This window comes from Procambarus clarkii, chromosome 32 (assembly GCF_040958095.1).
Source record: "Procambarus clarkii isolate CNS0578487 chromosome 32, FALCON_Pclarkii_2.0, whole genome shotgun sequence".
Lineage (NCBI taxonomy): Eukaryota > Metazoa > Arthropoda > Malacostraca > Decapoda > Cambaridae > Procambarus > Procambarus clarkii.
In genome coordinates, this window is record NC_091181.1 from 39,613,351 (window position 1) to 39,633,839 (window position 20,489).

At 42.3% G+C, this 20,489-nt stretch overlaps 1 protein-coding gene across 1 annotated transcript in view; it reads right to left on the reverse strand.

Annotated features, from left to right (window-relative positions):
• The window catches only part of LOC123759447 (neural cell adhesion molecule 2), a 255,243-nt gene that overhangs the window by 76,749 nt on the left and 158,005 nt on the right, over positions 1-20,489 (reverse strand). The window contains exons 2-3 of the mRNA XM_045744532.2: positions 12,809-12,947; positions 1,491-1,693 (exon numbers count right to left, since the gene is read on the reverse strand). Of these exons, the coding sequence (XP_045600488.2) occupies positions 1,491-1,693; positions 12,809-12,947 (342 nt within the window). The remainder of the gene's footprint in view (positions 1-1,490; positions 1,694-12,808; positions 12,948-20,489) is intronic.

The following is a 20,489-nucleotide window of genomic DNA, read 5'->3' on the forward strand; positions in this document are numbered from 1 at the left end:
TCAATCTGAGGTTGTCAAAGCGTGTGACACGGTAATATTTTAAAGATAAAGTTTTACGTTGAGCTGAATGTGATGTGTCGCGAGTGTGTCAGTAACTGAGTGATTAATCCCCTCCTGGCATGTATAGAGAGTGTGTTGGTCGATATTGGTTTAGAAGAGTGCGTTATGAGTGCATTGAAACGTGTACTCCCGTCAGTGCATGAGAGACAATGAGTCACAATAACGTGGCTGAAAATATGATAACCAAACCACACATTTGAAGATGGAGAATCGACAACGTTTCGGTCCGTCTTGGACCAATATCAGGTCGTGTGGGAGTTGATAATGATCCAGGACGGACCGAAACATCGTCGTTTCATCATTTTTCTGATGTCTGGTTTGGTCATCATTGATTACGATATACAATCATTGTATGATTACAATGGTCATCATTGTTTACGATATATTTACGATATCTTCAATATAAATAAGAGCATTCACCTCTGCTTTAGAGCAGACTTGAACGTGTGTATAGCATGTTTGATGTATGTTGTATGACATGAATGTTGTTGTACATAGAATGGGTGGATTCTGAGCCCAAGCCAATGTCGAGTGAGTTGACTGGTGAGTGTGGTAAGTCTCTCAGTGTGTGAAAAGTGAAAAATCAGAGTGCGTGGTGGAAGGTGGTGAAGATCAGGGTGCCAGGTGAGGAGGCACTCACGTCAGAGTGCCAGATGAGTGAGCACTGACGTCAGAATACCAGGTGACTGGTGACCCATGTCGGAGTGCCAGGTGAGAGGCACTTGAAGTTGAATGACGTCAAACGTGGAAAGCGAGTCTTGCCTAGAGTGCCTGACACTCTGTGACCCAAGTAAGAATATGCAGGGAGTGGTGATCAAGATCAGAGTGCGTGGTAGTGGTGACCCAGAGTGCAACGGGAGTGCCGCCCCCCTGCTCCAGTGTCCTGGCTGTATTGATTACCTGCAGGAAGGTTGGGTAAGGCATACGTTTGCCCTGCCCCGCCCACTGGCTCTCTCTCTCTCTCTCTCTCTCTCTCTCTCTCTCTCTCTCTCTCTCTCTCTCTCTCTCTCTCTCTCTCTCTCTCTCTCTCTCTCTCTCTCTCTCTCTCATTCTCTCTCTCTCTCTCTCTCTCTCTCTCTCTCTCTCTCTCTCTCTCTCTCTCTCTCTCTCTCTCTCTCTCTCTCTTTCTCTCTCTCTCTCTCTCTCTTCCCATTTGTCTCATAAAATGATTCCACCTGATGAAATCTTCGTATTAATGATCGCAAAATTAATCCTGTTTATTTTTCCCAGCATAAATGATTATCAATGACGCTAGAGACATTATAAAGAGGAGTTGAAAACCCTAAATGCAGAAGACAAATAGCGTAGACAAGACGAGCAAAATTAGTCAGTCAAGCAAGCGGGAAGAGGAGAAGCTTCTTGGTAAACTCGTCCATTCTCTATTCTGTTCTATTTTGATTATGTGAGTTTGGTTCTTACCGTCCACTCACCAATGACTTTTAGTCTGACCGACGCTACTCGGGAATTAGAGTTGTTGAAGTCGACCCGACATCGGTACACGTGGGCGTCGTCGACGGAAGTGCGCATGATGAGCATCGCGGGTGGGTTGAGGTGCGCCAGGTAGTGCGCACGCCCTTGGAACACCTGGGAGTCCGCCCACGACTCCCCGCTCACCCGCAGTCGCTGGTCGTAGCTGAGGAACCAAAGAAAACTGGTTTACGTTACAGAAAATGGAACCTTGCTTGACTTATAGGGTAAACAAAAGTAAAGCTATTTGGCGCGAATGAAACCTTATTATATATGTATAAATAATATAACATATTGTAATATACAATATATTGTTGAATAAGACAGAAAGGGTGAGGTAGACCAATGATTCTAGCACGAATCTTTATATTTTTTATTTTCTACACGTGAGGAAAAAATTATAAATTAACTCTTCAATGTTTATTTTAGTTTTATTATGACCTGACGTTTAGAGATGTGCTCGTTCATCCGGTCAACATTTTCTTAAGGTAGAGCAGAAGTGGATAAAATTTCCCTGAAGCATCCAAATATATAACGGAGAGTGAAGTAAGGTGTTCAATGTGTCAATAAGTCTTATGCAACTTTATTGCAGCCTAGATTGCAGACGAGGAGTCACAATAACGTGGTTGAAAAACGTTGACCAGACCACACACTAGAAAGTGAAGAGACGACGACGACGTTTCGGTCCGTCCTGGACCATTCTCACAATCGACTTGATAATGGTCCAGGACGGACCGAAACGTCGTCGTCCCTTCACTTTCTAGTGTGTGTTCTGGTCAACAGCCTAGAGTCTCATGATGGCTGGGGACGTATGCTGGCTGTTCTGTCATGATCTTAAAGATGGTGTAACATAGAGTATTAGCTGGCTGTTAATAGTGAAGAAGAACATCATAAATATATAGTGAAGATTCGTACTAAATTCATATATCAAACCCTTTCTGTCCTTTTCAATAAAAGACTGTCAAAGTAACACCCCATGTAAGGCCTAAAGTTCCAGTTGGACATCCCATTGGCGTCTCTGGACTACTTCTTTAGTGTGGGTGCCGGTGGCTCAGTTGGTACGACTGCGGCCTGGTGCTTCAGTGGTTCACGGTTCGAGGCTCAAATGGTCCAGTTGAATGTTATATTATTATCCACGATATTTTGGTCAGCAACTTATATGATCAAGTCGTGGATCCCCTAACACCTCTATACTCAAGTGGCACCCCTTTGGGAGGTCTAAAGTTACAGTTGGATAACAGGCGGGTGTCTTTGAGATCTTTCTGTGTTGTGGGTGATGGATGTGCAGCCTGTCCCCTCCAGCATTCCCCACGTCATTAGACCAGCAGAGAAAGAGAGCCTCGCAATCTACTAAACCGTAATTATGTTAGCCTTGATGTCCGTCTAGATGGAATCACAGTGTTAACAGATGGAATGCATTAGGCAGTAATGTGGTGGAGGCTGACTCCATACACAGTTTCAAATGTAGATATGATAGACCCCAGTAAGCTCAGGAACATCAGTTCCTGAGCTTCAACTGATGTACAACCTGTACATCAGTTGATTGACAGTTCAGAGGCGGAACCAAAGAGCCAGAGCTCAACCCCCCGCAAGTACAATTAGGTGAGTATAATTAGATGAGTACAACGCACATGACAACACGGCAATTAGCGAGGGACTATACTTGTGTATCCATTCTGCCAGCCACATATCTCAAACTCTCTGTCGGCCAAGCAGGAGTCGCAGCCACACACAGAGACAAATCAACTAAATACAGGGAAACAAATCACCAGTACAACTTCGTTCAAATAGGATCCGAGACCCTTGGTCCATGGGGAGAGAGTGCAGGGAGGTTTCTTTAGTATCTTGGTTCGAGGCTCATCGAAATAACATGAGACCCTAGAGTAGCAAACTTTCTTTTCCAGCACCTCAGTGTAGCGATCCAGAGGGGGAATGCCCGCTGCATCTTTGGATCCTGCCCAGCGTCGGAGGCCTTCGAAGAAATCGATATTTAGTCTCTTTGAAGTTAATTCCCATAGGTTCTCAGTCTCGCGAGCTGCCCCTAAGCAGAGGGGGCGGCTCTGCTTAGGGGATGAGAATGAGCAGAATGAGAAGTCCCCAAGGTCACACCTGCTCTCTATGCGACACGACGCATTTGGCCTCGTACGCTCGCCAGAATGGGAAACGGGAACCTTCCTTGTCCTGGGTAGGCTACTGGGACGTCCGCGCCCAGTACTCACGATCTCATACTCCAACTCGAACAGTGGCAAGTTCTTTGCAACAGTTCTTTGTAAGTTACCACTTGGCTGTTGGAGGAGGAGGCTGAGTACCCGTGAAACTAAGCTTATCACTGTGTTGGGGACGCTGTGACATACTGTCTGAAGACAGTGTCACCATCGGAAGCAGTTACACACTACCAGCCTCACTTGTTCTGATGTATGGTGCTAGGACACATGAATAGGAAATATAAGTAGCTGGTACCTATATTTCCAGGTACCCCCTGGAAATTTCTTGGTACCCCCACTACCTGAGCGAAGCCTCGCTCTCATCATAAATTAATAAAACCTCTCCCATGCATCTGTTTTATAATCTTTGTCCCCAGGGTGATTACAGTATATCTTAATACAGTGTAGCTCTGTACATTCAGCTCCGATCACCTCGTAAGTAGTTAGAAAGTGAGGACTGGATAATTTAAACACAGTAGTAAAGCTATATTACATTTAATGAATAGAAAAATGAGTAAATTTCGCAAAACGCACAAGAAAATTTTGCCCTATCTGGCAACTGTCTCCAGGTCGAGTAGTTAAAGAGAGGAGATGGCAGACGTCTCCTTCACTGGGCACGAATCTTTCCGAAACTTCTCACTAAACGTCCAGTGATCTGCTCAGCGTAAATTAAACGCAAACCAAAATGGAATATATTTCCTAAACAAGAAAAAAGTAGACGGAAAAATATCCACGGCAGGAAATATTTTTCTGGTGACATTTTAGCGTATCTGTATCCCAAGGCGATAATATTGGTTCTTACCAGAATTTCTCTCTCGTGTTCCTCGCGTGAACCCACAAGTGACCACGACGTAATCCGCTTATGGGTTCAGAGCGGAGGATCAGATCTCGCTTGCAAAGTGGGTTGAATGTGACGTCTCGCAACACTTCCCATGAAGTGTAACTGTGACACGGTAAAGTAACCTCTTTTGCACCTGAATAACAATGTAAGCTAAGCCATTTATAATATAGTAGTAAGGAGATAAGTATTAAAAGAAGGCATCAAGCCGGGGAGACTATAGTGGCCATATATAATATAATTCTTAGTAATATGAGACAATTATGACTTTTGTAGATAGTGAAGTCATAACGTCTATGCATCAGGATCACAATGAACTAAATTCTTTCAAATCTGCTCTAGTATTATTATCCTCAAAATTGTTCATGAACTTCTGATTATTGTGAAACAGAGATTATACTGTGTAGTTTACCAGGGATTGAAGTTTCCTTATGATAACTCATTTGGATATCTTCCCTAATTAATGCGAGGAAGATCAATATAGCAGCGATTCAAACACATTTAAAGGGGGGACGAGGAGTCAAAATAACGTGGCTGAAATATGTTGACAAGACTACACACTAGAAAGTGAAGGGACGACAACGAAGGGACAATCAACTTGAGAATGGTCCAGGACGGACCGAAACATCGTCGTCCCTTCACTTTCTAGTGTGTCGTTTCGACAACACATTTAAAGGGGAATTGCGGTAGCAGAAAGAGGGGTAACTTTTGTAATATAAATTTCAATGAAATATGCCGTGAGTTGTGTAAGCACGTTGCGTTCTCTGTGGCGTAAGGGCCTTCGTGTTTGGTGTGTTATTCATTATTAATGGAGCGTTTTCTGTATATTCTGCTTCCTTGTTGCCAGGAGGTGTTTGTGGTCTCTCTTGTGGTGGCTGGGTTTCGTTCCTCGTTTCCAGAACGTCTGTTGGTGTGGTACGAGTGTTATTGTATAATCACCTTTGTTAAGTAAATGAACATTGTTCTTTTTAAATTTGTAATACAGTTTGTTGAGCATAGTATTCTGTTTGTAATTTAAGGTGTCATTGTGTAATGAAATTTACAGTTTGTTACAGGTTTGTTCTATTGGTTTGTATATCCTGTCACCGTATTTTTTTTTTAATTTACAACTGTAAATACCCAGAATACTCAAAATGTGACAGAATTTTATTTTTTGTGTGGTGTATGTCTTGGCTGGGAGGCGATGTACTCACCTAGTTATGCTCAACTAGTTGCGATTGCGAGGATTGAGCTCTGGCTCTTTGATCCCGCCTCTCAACTGTCAATCAACTGATGTACAGGTTACTGAGCCTACTGGGCTCTATCATATTTACGCTTGAAACTGTGTATGGAGTCAGCCTCCACCACCTCACTGCCTAATGCACTCCATTTGTCAACTACTCTGACACTAAAAAAGTTCTCTCTAATATGTGTAAGGACCCACGTATTGGGCGGGTGTCTTTCTTTCCCTGTGGGAGTAATGGGTACCTGCTTGTGTGATGGTGTTGTATATTGACTTGTTCCTTCCTTTGGTGTTGGACTGTGATCTGGTGTGATGGTTTACTGTGTGGTGTCAGATCCCTGTCCACGTATATGGTACGTCATACTTATTGTGTTGCTTGGTTTGCTGACTGTGATAAATTTATCTTTAATTTTTTACCAATTTGTTGGTTTTGGATTCAGCGGCTGTCCGTTTGAGGGTGCGGTGGTGTCCTGCCTTAATGGCTCCTCGGTTGGTACCCAGTCGTTGCATTCGGCGGGTGTGTACTCACCTAGTTATACTTGCGGGGGTTGAGCTCTGGCTCTTTGGTCCCGGTCGTGTGGTCGTCACAGGGTGTTGGTGTCGTGCCGGTGCCGGGTACACCTTTGGAAGATGCAGACATACACCCCACATGTTAAGAGATCTGCTTCTGCTCGTCTAGAGTTTTTGATGCAGGTGGACAACACGGCGACTGGAGCGGCACTTGTTGACGTGTTATGTCTCAACATGGAGTATCTCGCTGGCCTCTTTATTATCTCCTTTCTTGAAAATAGATTCCACATTTGCCTTCCTTCAGCAACTGGGCAACTCTCTCTTTTGTAAGTGACGCACTGAAGATCCTTGCCAGAGGCACGCTGAGGGCCTGCGCTGCCTCATTTAGTATCCAGGGTGATACGTTGTCTGGTCCATCTGATTTAGTTGCATTCAGTGTTGTCAGCTGTTTCGTTACCTCCTGTGCTGTCACCTCTATATGTGATAGTCTCTCATCTTGGGTCATCTCCGCTTCTTACAATGGCAGCTGCTCAGGCCAGGTTGTGAACACTCCATGGAACATGGCGTTCACTACCTCTCAAATTCCCTTAACTAGAACCAAAACTAACCAAATAAGCTCACATCATTATAAACTGTTGCATTGACTAATTAATAATAAATACATTTTAAGCCGTAACATACAGTAGACTGCAACTTCTATTTGTGGAAAGTAAATATAAATAAAATTATCATTATATCATTATCATTATGAGAACATGCATCACCAAAAATGGGTGAAATATGTTTGACCGCCCTTAAATTTTATCGTTTTCTATAGTCTCTGGGCTGGTGCTCTCTGGTTTATCAGGTATGACTTTGTTATATGTCCCCCACACCTCTATCATTATCATCATTGTATGTATATGCAATTAGGGGTGAAGGTTTTCTCCTTCCGATGACCGCACGAGTAATGCTATTGGAAGACGCGTCATCGTGGTATGTAAATATTTATGTTTTGATAAGTCTTAAATGTTATAAGCTGATTTATGCCCGGGCGACTACACCTGGGGTCGCCCGAGTAGCGTCAGCATCGCTATACGATGCCAGCAAGGCGCCCACATCCGGAGCTGGCACACCGGCACCAGACATACCATTCACGCTGGCACCACCTACCTCATCAGCGACCTAACGAGCACCGGTAGCATCCCCACACAAGGAGCTATTGTCACAGATGTTCACCCGGCCGGGTCCCCTGTCTTCAGTCAGCATGCAGCAGCAAGGGGACCAGGTAACCTGCACTTGAAACATGTACTTGGCTGACCAGTATAAACACAGTGAAGGTTGTGTCCCAATATTGAAATCGGGGACGGAATATTCCTTCCGAATATTATTATTTCTTCCTTATTCGAATATAGATCTTCCCAGTTCCATCCGGATCGTTCTAGCGCCGGTTAATAAACCGTGTATCGGGCCAAACGTAAATCTTTCCCATTTTATACTTATAGAATCTTACCAAACTGCCATAGTACATGGGCGAGCACCTCATTCACGTCGAGTGTGTACTTAGTATGTATACATATTTTTTGTGGAGATAACCACTAATACAGAAGCAAGGAATTACCTTTTGAGGCGTTCCGGCACCTTTGTACCTGCATGCATGGGAGAGGCTTGTCCGGCTTTTCTACCGACAGGCTATCCAGCCGCTGGGTTAAGCCCTGACACTACTCTCTTCAGCTTCGACGCTTCCGCTCCAGTCTATTCTTAAGCTGTTCCCACTTCCCCGCTCACCCATTGGATGAGATATATGGTTGTGCTCTCATATAAGTCCTGTACTTATTGTATGTGTGAATGTATGTATCCCATCCAGTTCCTCTAATTGTTTCTTTATTTCCTTTAGTGTTACTTCCATTTCACTCAGTTTTTCTTCTCGTAGCACCTGACCCATTAAGAGTTGTACACTTTGGGACAGTTAAATGTAGTGAAGTTTGTTAGTGACAGTGTATAGTAAATATGGTTAGTCACGAGTGTCGAGTGTATTTAAGATGCTCACATTGAGGAAGATTGTGCAGTAAGTTTTGTTACAGTAATGGTCGTGTGTAGTTTAGGAGGATACAGTGATGAGGATGGTTACAGTGATAGATGGTAATGTGTAGTGGAGATGGTGATGATGATGACTGTAGTGTATAGTGAAGCTGTAGCCCCGAGCAACGCCGGGGGTATCCTTGCTAAGTAATGGATTAAAAAAAACGACTTTGTAAAAAGTCGTTCATTAAAGGCACAGGGAGCTTCTTTCGTTATCTATAATGATATGGTTTTTGGATCTACACTCTTCAATTCTACCTTCCTCTCCTGTCTTCTTTATCAACTTTCTGTTCTCCCTTCTTTCGCTTCTCTACCTCCTCTGCCTCTTCTGTCTCCTGTGCCTTCTATTTCTCCTCGGTCTCTTTTACCAATTCTTCCTTCTCTACTTGCTGTTTCTTTTCCTCTCTTATTTGTATTCATCTCATATGCCTCTTCTACTTCCTTTGCCTCTTGGACGCCCTCGAATTTTCTCTCTGTTTTTCCCTCCTCTGCTTGCTTTCTCTCCCCTCTACTTCTACCCTCTTTTCCTTTCCTGCTCCTTCTTCGTCTTCCTTCTTTACCACCTCTGTCTTCTCTACCTTCTATATATAATAGATATCATCTGTCTCCTTTCCAATGCCTTCTCTGTCTACTGTGTCTCTCTCTTACTTCTCTTTTCCTCCTCTTCCTCTGCTTTCCGTTTATTCTCTGCTTGCTGCTCCTCTGCCTCCTCCTCTTCCTTCTCCTCTGTCTCCTCTTCCTTCTCCTCCTCCTCCTCCTCTCCGCCTCCTGTACCGCTGGCCCAATATTTACGTGCCTCCTACGTGGCCGCCTCGTCTCTTTCCACTTCAAGCTGTTCGGGCCAGCCATGAATACGTCTCATATTTCCGTCTGTTTGTCTTTCCTCCACCTTGCTTAGCCCAGTTGCTTTGTAATCCACTCACCTCTTTCGTCTTGTGTGTGTGTGTGTGTGTGTGTGTGTGGTGTGTGTGTGTGTGTGTGTGTGTGTGTGTGTGGTGTGTGTGTGTGTGTGTGTGTGTGTGTGTGTGTGTGTGTTTACTAGTTGTGTTTACTAGTTGTGTTTTTACGGGGGTTGAGCTTTGCTCTTTCGGCCCGCCTCTCAACTGTCAATCAACTGTTTACTAACTACTTTTTTTTTTTTTTTTTTTTTTTCCACACCACACACACACCCCAGGAAGCAGCCCGTGACAGCTGACTAACTCCCAGGTACCTATTTACTGCTAGGTAACAGGGGCACTTAGGGTGAAAGAAACTTTGCCCATTTGTTTCTGCCTCGTGCGGGAATCGAACCCGCGCCACAGAATTTCGAGTCCTGCGCGCTATCCACCAGGCTACGAGGCCCCCTAATCTGTGTGTGTGTGTGTGTGTGTGTGTGTGTGTGTGTGTGTGTGTGTGGTGTGTGTGTGTGTGTGTGTGTGTGTGTGTGTGTGTGTGTGTGTGTGTGTGTGTGTGTGGTGTGTGTGTGTGTGTGTGTGTGTGTGTGTGTGTGTGTGTGTGTGTGTGTGTGCGTGTGTGTGTGTGTGTGTGTGTGTGTACTCACCTAGTTGTACTCACCTAGTTGTACTCACCTAGTTGTGTCTGCAGGATCGAGCATTGACTCTTGGATCCCGCCTTTCGAGCATCGGTTGTTTACAGCAATGACTCCTGTCCCATTTCCCTATCATACCTGGTTTTAAAATTATGAATAGTATTTGCTTCCACAACCTGTTCCTGAAGTGCATTCCATTTCCCCACTACTCTCACGCTAAAAGAAAACTTCCTAACATCTCTGTGACTCATCTGAGTTTCAAGCTTCCATCCATATCCTCTCGTTCTGTTACTATTCCGTGTGAACATTTCGTCTATGTCCACTCTGTCAATTCCTCTGAGTTTCTTATACGTTCCTATCATGTCCCCCCTCTCCCTTCTTCTTTCTAGTGTCGTAAGGCACAGTTCCCTCAGGCGCTCTTCATACCCCATCCCTCGTAGCTCTGGGACGAGTCTCGTTGCAAACCTCTGAACCTTTTCCAGTTTCATTATATGCTTCTTCAGATGGGGACTCCATGTGTGTGTGTGTGTGTGTGTGTGTGTGTGTGTGTGTGTGTGTGTGTGTGTGTGTGTGTGTGTGTGTGGTGTGTGTGTGTGGGTGTGTGTGTGTGTGTGGTGTGTGTGTGTGTGTGTGTGTGTGTGTGTGTGTGTGTGTGTGTGTGTGTGTGTGTGTGTGTGGTGTGTGTGTGTCTGTGTGTGTGTGTATGTGTGTGTGTGTGTGTGTGTGTGTGTGTGTGTGTGTGTGTGTGTGTGTATGTGTGTGTGTGTGTGTGTGTGGTGTGTGTGTGTGTGTGTGTGTGTGTGTGTGTGTGTGTGTGTGTGTGTGTGTGTGTGTGTGTGTGGTGTGTGTGTGTGTGTGTGTGTGTGTGTGTGTGTGTGTGTGTGTGTGTGGTGTGTGTGTGTGTGTGTGTGTGTGTGTGTGTGTGTGTGTGTGTGTGTGTGTGTGTGTGTGTGTGTGTGTGTTAGAGTGTTTTTGTGTGTTCATAATTTGCTAGCTTTTAATATTTTTATTCAAGCATGCATGTTAGGACTCACAATGTATATCATGCCACAATGAGTATATCAAGACACAAGGAGTATATCCAGATCATTTGGGTAGTATATCTATATAGTATATCAAGACCAGGTCACATTATACAACATTAGTCACATTATACAACGCATGCTCTCTCACCTTATATGAATTAATATTATTATCGTTCTATAGATTTTACGTTTTAATATTCTAAACGTCAATTACCTTCCAGAGTCAATTGTTGAGCATTGATCAGTTTATTCGGTAAATATGTCTCAGCCATCTTGTGCTTCAACGGTTGCTTGTATCGTGTGTCTTCTCTCCTTTAATACTCTCTTGCAGCCACTCTCTGCCTCCTTCCCTCTCTCCTCCCTCCTCTTCTCTCTCTCTCTCTCTCTCTCTCTCTCTCTCTCTCTCTCTCTCTCTCTCTCTCTCTCTCTCTCTCTCTCTTACTTTCAACTTTTCCCTTACCATCTCATTCCTTCCCTCTCGTCTCATTCTCTCTTTTCATCCCTAGCTATATGTTTTTCTCTCTCCCACCTTTACTATATATTTCCCCTCTTCATTCTCATTCCTATTCTTGGATATCTCTTCCATTTATCTTATTCTTCTTCTTCTTGCTTTTCAGTCTTCTCCCTCTTTCTTACTCCGTCTTATTCTTATGTTTAAGCTCCAGATTTCAGCCTCTTCTCTCTTTATCACTTCTGTGTTGAATGCTCTTCCTCTTCTCAACTATTTATTCTATCTTTGGTGCATTCACTCCATCAGTATCCTTTCCTTCCATCTCATCTGCTCCACTCTCCATCCCACCATCTCACACTCAGGGGCCCCAAGCCCATCAGAATATAGGAAAGTGCAAAATATAAAGTCTATTGAATTCATTGGAATCCTCCCCTATATTTTCCCTCATTGCCTTCATCTGTACCTCTCTCTCTCTCTCCTTCTCCCCTCATCTCTTCCCTTTTCCTCCCTCTCTTCCTCCTTCCATGTAAATTCTGTCGCCTGTATTATATATTCTTTCTTATCTCTTACTACTGTCACACTACACCTTTCATCTAAATTTTTATCTATTACCCTCTCTTTATTCTCCTCTTCTCTCTCTCTCTCTCTCTCTCTCTCTCTCTCTCTCTCTCTCTCTCTCTCTCTCTCTCTCTCTCTCTCTCTCTCTCTCTCTCTCTCTCTCTCTCTCTTCCTCCTCCTCCTCTCAGTTTTCATCAACTTTGAATGGTCGGTTTAGAGATGGCTTCGCTTCATGCGGGGTCGTCGCTCGATCGCTGATGATCCAAGAGGTTGGCCCACTATTCTTCACTCAGCCCTCATATCCCAGCTTTACTTACTTACTCATATCCCAGCTTCACTCACGTACTCATATCCCAGCTTCACTCACGTACTCATATCCCAGCTTCACTCACGGACTCATATCCCAGCTTCACTCACGTACTCATATTCCAGCTTCACTCACGTACTCATATCCCAGCTTCACTCACGGACTCATATCCCAGCTTCACTCACGTACTCATATCCCAGCTTCACTCACGTACTCATATCCCAGCTTCACTCACGTACTCATATCCCAGCTTCACTCACGTACTCATATCCCAGCTTCACTCACGTACTCATATCCCAGCTTCACTCACGTACTCATATCCCAGCTTTACTCACGGACTCATATCCCAGCTTCACTCACGTACTCATATCCCAGCTTTACTCACGGACTCATATCCCAGCTTCACTCACGTACTCATATCCCAGCTTCACTCACGTACTCACATCATCTCCTCAAGCTATATAATATCGCTAAGATCTTCCACCTGATAATTATACCAAAGCATCACTACCTGCTCGAAGGGTTACTCTCCCCGGCCTACTCAATCCTCCCCCCGTACATCAGGGGCGAGTCTCACCTGTAGACGGGCGTTTGATCGTCACCAATATACCAGAGTGTGAGGATTGGCGAATCGTTGGGTGGGGAGTGGATGGTGCAGGGAAGGGATGCGTCGTAGCCTGCTACAGCCTCCACCACAGTCGTATCTCCCTCTGCCTCTGTCGGGGGAAGGAAATATATACTTTGATACAAAAAAAAAATACAATATTCACTATATGCGAACAAGCCTGAATGGTCCCCAGGACTATATGCAACTGAAAACTCACACCCCCAGAAGTGACTCTATTCACTATATGTATATTCACTATACATATTCACTATTGTATATAATTTCGCCGTGACCAGTTATACATAAACGTAGAATATTTATGTAAGCCGGTTTTCCTCTCGGGAATGGTAATCTTATTACAAGGAACACAGAAAGTTTTAATAAATATTGTGTTATTTGTGCGATGTTTGGGGTAAACATCCTCTGTTATCTGGGCTAAAACAATAGAAATTTAACATCGTATGGAAATTTAACATCGTGTTTAGCTGGTAGACGCGTGTAAATGTTCTCAGTTTTAAAGTTAGAATGCCAAATTGATTACTGTCAAACAGAAAATGTTTATATTACAGAAAATCATACCACGTCCAGGCTAAGATGAAGTTGCTTTATCAGAAGTATAATTACAGTATTTAATCAGGTAAACCCAACTATACACACATAGATATACACGAAAAGGTATACCGAGCTTCGTAGTGTGAATATACACTAAGAGTTTAATAGGTTCTTGGTTCAAATGTTATTCTAGTACTGTAATCCCCCGTCAGAGGGCAGCCCGTCATCCTAATAGAACGTCGCGTTTTGACGTATACTCCACCTAAGGGCACAAAAAAAATTACTCGAAAATGGTAGCGAAAGTGACGTACTGTCTCGTTTTTTGTTTTGGGTCCTTTGGTAGGTTAGGATCAGGGCACTTGAGTACAACAGTTTCCTGGCACTGGGAACCTTAAGATGACGGGCTGGCAGACAATAACAAGCCTTAAGGCTACCACAAGGATAAATCACTCATAACACAAGCATAAATATATTCACCTGGCGGTGGTTATCTTGAGGTTATCTTGAGATGATTTCGGGGCTTTAGTGTCCCCGCGGCCCGGTCATCGACCAGGCCTCCACCCCCAGGAAGCAGCCCGTGACAGCTGACTAACACCCAGGTACCTATTTACTGCTAGGTAACAGGGGTATTCAGGGTGAAAGAATCTTTACCCATTTGTTTCTGCCTCGTGCTGGAATCGAACCCGCGCCACAGAATTACGAGTCCTGCGCGCTATCCACCAGGCTACGAGGCCCCCTATGGTGAATGCCATTCCTATTAGAATATCTTCTGATCGCTTACTTTATTCTTGGACTGTGTTCAGAGCTAAAGTATACGTGAAGTATACGTGAAGTATACGTGAAGTATAACCCCTCCAGGTTTTAACAAGCCTTATGTCCATCTTCAAACCCATTCAATAAAGGACATCTCAGGATATATACATCGACACGGGCAATACGGTTCTCGGTCTATATACACTAAGACAATATTGTCGTCCAGAGCTGTGTTCGAGACTAAAGATTACGTGCTGGTTGGTCAGTAAGCTCTTTTTGTAATCTTAATTACTCTTAAGAAGGCCTTGTGATGTTCAAAACGATTTTAGTCTGGCTAAAATACACACATAATGTCCACGGCATCGCTTGCGCTAACAGCTACATGCAGGGCGAACAAGTTATTCAACTGAAGCCTCATTCATCACATAAACAATGAATACTTGATGACGAAGTCTAACCTTCATGATTCAGAAATCAGTATTCGAAGTCTTTTTGATAAAAATAAGAGTAGGCTGAAAGAGAGAATGATAACAGGCTGCATAATGGAAAAGTTGCCTCAGGAGCGATCCACTGCGGTAACACCTCCCCAAATATTCATGGAATTGGTGCTTGAAATTCCGTGGAGTTCTCCCACGCATCTAGCATCGTAACTAGTGCATTACAACAACCACACAAACCACAATCTAAATTCACATGGCGGGATATTCACATTCTTTAGAAAGGCACCAATGGTAAGAGCCTTTGTGAACACAAATGTTTGTTTGTTTTGGGGAGAAATCAGCTCATTAATTCGAAACTCCAAAAAGTTTAAACCATACCTGAATATCTTTAGATACAACATAAATAATATGAGAATATAAAAGCATATTACAGAGTAATTGACTCAGAATCTTGACGATAACTTTATTTAGAATTAAAAGAAAAAGATGCAAATCCTTAATACCATAATCTTTATGAGTTTATAAAAGTTAGTCAGATAACTTAAACTGAGCCGAGTAAGCATGGGGATCACTATATATAGTGGTATTTATGCAAATATTTCAGTCATTTGGATCATCGGAGCCTTTAACTGCATACCACAAAAGTGAACGAAATGTTATTGCCTACGATATTGTGGTTGGTAATTTATATGACTAGAACATGGCTCACAGAGCTACTCAGTGCTCAAGTGACACCCCAGGGTAGGCCTAACGTCTAGATTGGACACACATACACACACATTATATATATATATATATATATATATATATATATATATATATATATATATATATATATATATATATATATATATATATATATATATATATATATATATATATATATATATATATATATATATATGCGGAAAATCCACAGAGAAATATGAAATGAGGTGAACGTTTCGGCTTTGTTAAAGCCTTTGTCAACACCAGACTGACTAAGGAGAAGGGAGAAGGGGGGAAGATATATAGGCCGACACCTGACCAACCCATCCCAAGGGTTGGTCAGGTGTAATTAACCAAAAACAGGTATAGCTTAGCTTAGAATGGTCAAAAAGGATTAAGCGGTCAGAGAATAAGGATAAAAGATTAAAGAAAAGCCTCATGAACACACAATATATGAATATACAATTAAAATGAGACATTGTAAGCCTCTCTATCAGAGTTGTTTCTTAAACTGTTGTGCAATATTATAACTTAAAAATGGATCAAGTTTGTACATTCCAGTACTAACATTAAGAAGATTTGGACACTGACTGATTAGAGCAGACTCAATCAAATTCCGTTCCACGAAATCCCCACAATTGGTAATGCTTTTTGCCCCATTCCAGTTAATATTGTGATCGCATAAACTCGTATGTAGATACAATGCATTAGACGTTTGGGCAGTTCTAATACTATAAGCATGTTGTGACAACCGCAATTGTAAGGACTTTCCTGTTTGTCCAAGGTACACAGAATCAGAATCCTTATATAAGAATCCTTATATAAGAATCCTTATATAAGAACCAAGGTACACAGAATCAGAATCAGAATAAGCTAGCTATACCTGTTTTTGGTTAATTACACCTGACCAACCCTTGGGATGGGTTGGTCAGGTGTCGGCCTATATATCTTCCCCCCCTTCTCCCTTCTCCTTAGTCAGTCTGGTGTTGACAAAGGCTTTAACAAAGCCGAAACGTTCACCTCATTTCATATTTCTCTGTGGATTTTCCGCATAAAATGATCAGTGTTTTGTGATCGTCAATTGCATATATATATATATATATATATATATATATATATATATATATATATATATATATATATATATATATATATATATATATATATATATATATATATATATATGTCGTACCTAGTAGCCAGAACGCACTTCTCAGCCTACTATGCAACGCCCGATTTGTCTAATAAGCCAAGTTTTCATGAATTATTATATTTTCTCTAATTTTTTTCTTATGAAATGATAAAGCAACCCATTTCATTATGTATGAGGTCAAAAAAATTTTATTGGAGTTAAAATTAACGTAGATATATGACCAAACCTAACCAACCCTACCTAACCTAACCTATCTTTATTGGTTAGGTTTGGTTAGGTAACCGAAAATGTTAGGTTAGGTTAGGTAGTCGAAAAAGCATTAGTTCCTGAAAACTTGGCTTATTAGGCAAATCGGCCGTTGCATAGTAGGCTGAGAAGTGAGTTCTGGCTACTAAGTACGACATATATATATATATATATATATATATATATATATATATATATATATATATATATATATATATATATATATATATATATATATATATTGGCTATTGAGCAACTGTCCTCAGGCGAGGCTCGTTAGAGCAGCGTCCGTCCCAAAGATGCATTCATAAATATTAACGTACTGGGTATTAAAAGTAGGTTTGCTCTCGTGTATATATTTATATTATTATACATACAAATTCTATGTATAGTTAGGCTATAGTTAAACACTTAGGATAGGTGTTTAGGTTCTGTTGGAGATTATTTGGATTTGTAGTACGTGGGTGAAGCATTTACAGCCAATCCGTCGTCGCCTTAAGTCCATTCCATCCAGCGGTTGACCCCACAGACGCACTCATAAATTTTTACATGATGTTCATTCAAAACGGGAATTTTCTCAAATATAAATTAATATTATAATATATTAGCATATTGTGCATATAAAGGCATAGGTTAGGTTAGGTTAGGTGTTAAGGTTCGATTATTTGTATTTGTAGTACGTGAGTGAAGCATTTACAGCGTTGTGGTTCGAACAAAATTCGTCAGTGAAGCATTTGTTCCGGAAGTGTTCGAACGTCATCAGTTGTGAACAAACCGTTTATCATTTATAAACCAGGGGATTTGGCCGCTGGATTTAGCTTCTTTTTTTAGAACATTTAGCTTCTTTTTTTTAGAACATTTAGCTTCTGTTGGAGAGGACGCGCTGCTGTTGAGACAGCTTCCTAGATACTCAGTTCCAAGCTTGACGAACTGGAAAACAGAACAGTGTAATCCCACTAAGTAATCTCAAATAGCAGAGGATACAACTTGATAAGGAGCCAACCACTGCTGTAAGAATTACCCATATGTTCACAAATGCTGTTTTTAAAGTTTCGTGAGGTATTTCCCATGTCTCGAACATTGCCATTCGAACATTTAACAAGATAGACAACAGCAGATCTGAGGTGAAAGGGTAAAGGATCATTATGTTTTAATAGTTGTCAATAGTGTAGCTGTAGGAAGCGAGTAGTAGATGGTGATTTCGTTCATAGCTTCATAGGTAAGATGTGACTAACTGAATGGTATGTGAACCTGTACGCTACCTGAATGGTATGTGAACCTGTACGCTACCTGAATGGTATGTGAACCTGTATGCTACCTGAATGGTACGTGAACCTGTACGCTACCTGAATGGTATGTGAACCTGTACGCTACCTGAATGGTATGTGAACCTGTACGCTACCTGAATGGTACGTGAACCTGTACGTTACCTGAATGGTATGTGAACCTGTACGTTACCTGAATGGTATGTGAACCTGTACGCTACCTGAATGGTATGTGAACCTGTACGCTACCTGAATGGTATGTGAACCTGTACGTTACCTGAATGGTATGTGAACCTGTACGTTACCTGAATGGTACGTGAACCTGTACGCTACCTGAATGGTACGTGAACCTGTACGCTACCTGAATGGTATGTGAACCTGTACGCTACCTGAATGGTACGTGAACCTGTACGCTACCTGAATGGTATGTGAACCTGTACGCTACCTGAATGGTACGTGAACCTGTACGCTACCTGAATGGTACGTGAACCTGTACGCTACCTGAATGGTACGTGAACCTGTACGCTACCTGAATGGTATGTGAACCTGTACGCTACCTGAATGGTACGTGAACCTGTACGCTACCTGAATGGTATGTGAACCTGTACGCTACCTGAATGGTACGTGAACCTGTACGCTACCTGAATGGTACGTGAACCTGTACGCTACCTGAATGGTACGTGAACCTGTACGCTACTTCAATGGTACGTGAACCTGTACGCTACTTCAATGGTACGTGAACCTGTACGCTACCTGAATGGTACGTGAACCTGTACGCTATCTGAATGGTACGTGAACCTGTACTTACTTCAATGGTATGTGAACCTGTACGCTATCTTAATGAATCTTTCGTGGGATTCGAATGTTTACGTGCACTTCACGTGAGCACATCTTGAGAGGAATAACTAGGTGAGTACCCACACGTGCCCACACGTGCCCACATCCCCATATATTCAAACACACTGACAAACAATTACACATGTGTTATAACACATAAAGATGCAAACAAAAAAACATGACCCACACTAACCCTTCTCTTTCCACAACAGCAATCTGAAAAAATAAATATGGATAACGAAAAAACAATAAACAAGAGGAAACAACCAACTCTCGTTGTTGTAATAACTCGTTAATGTAATAACAATTGTTTTTTCATTATCTTGGAACATCCTGTCTGAGTCAAGCGAGTATATATGATAAGGGTTTAAAAAAGGCTCAATTATTATTTACTCTGGCAGAGTTGAATAATGTTTCCAATTCTCTCTCTGTCTCTGTCTCTCTCTCTCTCTGTCTCTGTCTCTCTCTGTCTCTGTCTCTGTCTCTGTCTCTGTCTCTGTCTCTCTGTCTCTCTCTCTCTCTCTCTCTCTCTCTCTCTCTCTCTCTCTCTCTCTCTCTCTCTCTCTCTCTCTCTGTCTCTGTCTCTCTCTCTCTCTCTCTGTCTCTCTCTCTCTCTCTCTCTTTCTCTCTCTCTCTCTCTGTCTCTGTCTCTGTCTCTGTCTCTCTCTCTCTCTGTCTCTCTCTCTCTCTGTCTCTCTCTCTCTCTGTCTCTCTCTCTCTCTCTCTCTGTCTCTGTCTCTGTCTCTGTCTCTCTCTCTCTCTGTCTCTCTCTCTCTCTCTCTCTCTCTCTCTCTCTCTCTCTCTCTCTCTCTCTCTCTCTCTCTCTCTCGGGCTCAATCAGTCTCGGTGTAATGTATGGGTGGTCACTTGTGAAAGGCGCTTAATAGTGTGAAATACTTAAAAATTAATAGTTATCCGTCACTATGTTAAAAGACTGGATGATTGATTGATTAAGATTAAGCCAATCAGGAGGCGGCACTGGCATGAATAGCCCGTAAGTGGTGGGCCTTTTGAGCCATTACCAGTATCAACTCTTGATACTGGAGATCTGTGGAGGTGCGACTGCACCCTGCGTGACAGATGTCTTCCCCGTGAAAAGATTTGCTTGAGGAACCTTTAATGCTGTGGAAGAATCGTCCGTTTTATGCCAGTACGGGCAAATTATTGACAGCAGGAAATTTCTGTTCATTTTCTAAATGTTAGTGAATATTGGTGCATAGTATTATAAATTTCGAAATTAGATTGAAAAGTTTGTTTTGAAAATATTTAGTTGAGTAGCAGGAGGGAAGTGCTTTGAACTTTCATTGGGGGTCTGATTCAGACCCTGGCACGCTGCTCTCTCTTGAATTATGGCAACCCTGACCAGCCTATTATCATCCCATACCCTAGACCATTTCCTCTGCCAATCTGGGTAAGTCTAGCCCCTAATGTATGACCTCCAACTTTAAACAGACAAACAGACATTCTCTCTTGTAGTATGGATATGAGGTAATACATTAATAGTGTGTTTTGTATTTGAAATGTATTGTACATCGACATAAAAAAAATGCTAAATTCCATAGCTATCCGCTGTAAATCAAACGACTGCGGGATTTTGTGTTGAAAATATTGATAATTGATGGTAAAAATATATATATATGAATGCTAATTTTTACGCTGGCATTTGATTGATCATGTTATTGGAATGTGAAGAGCGG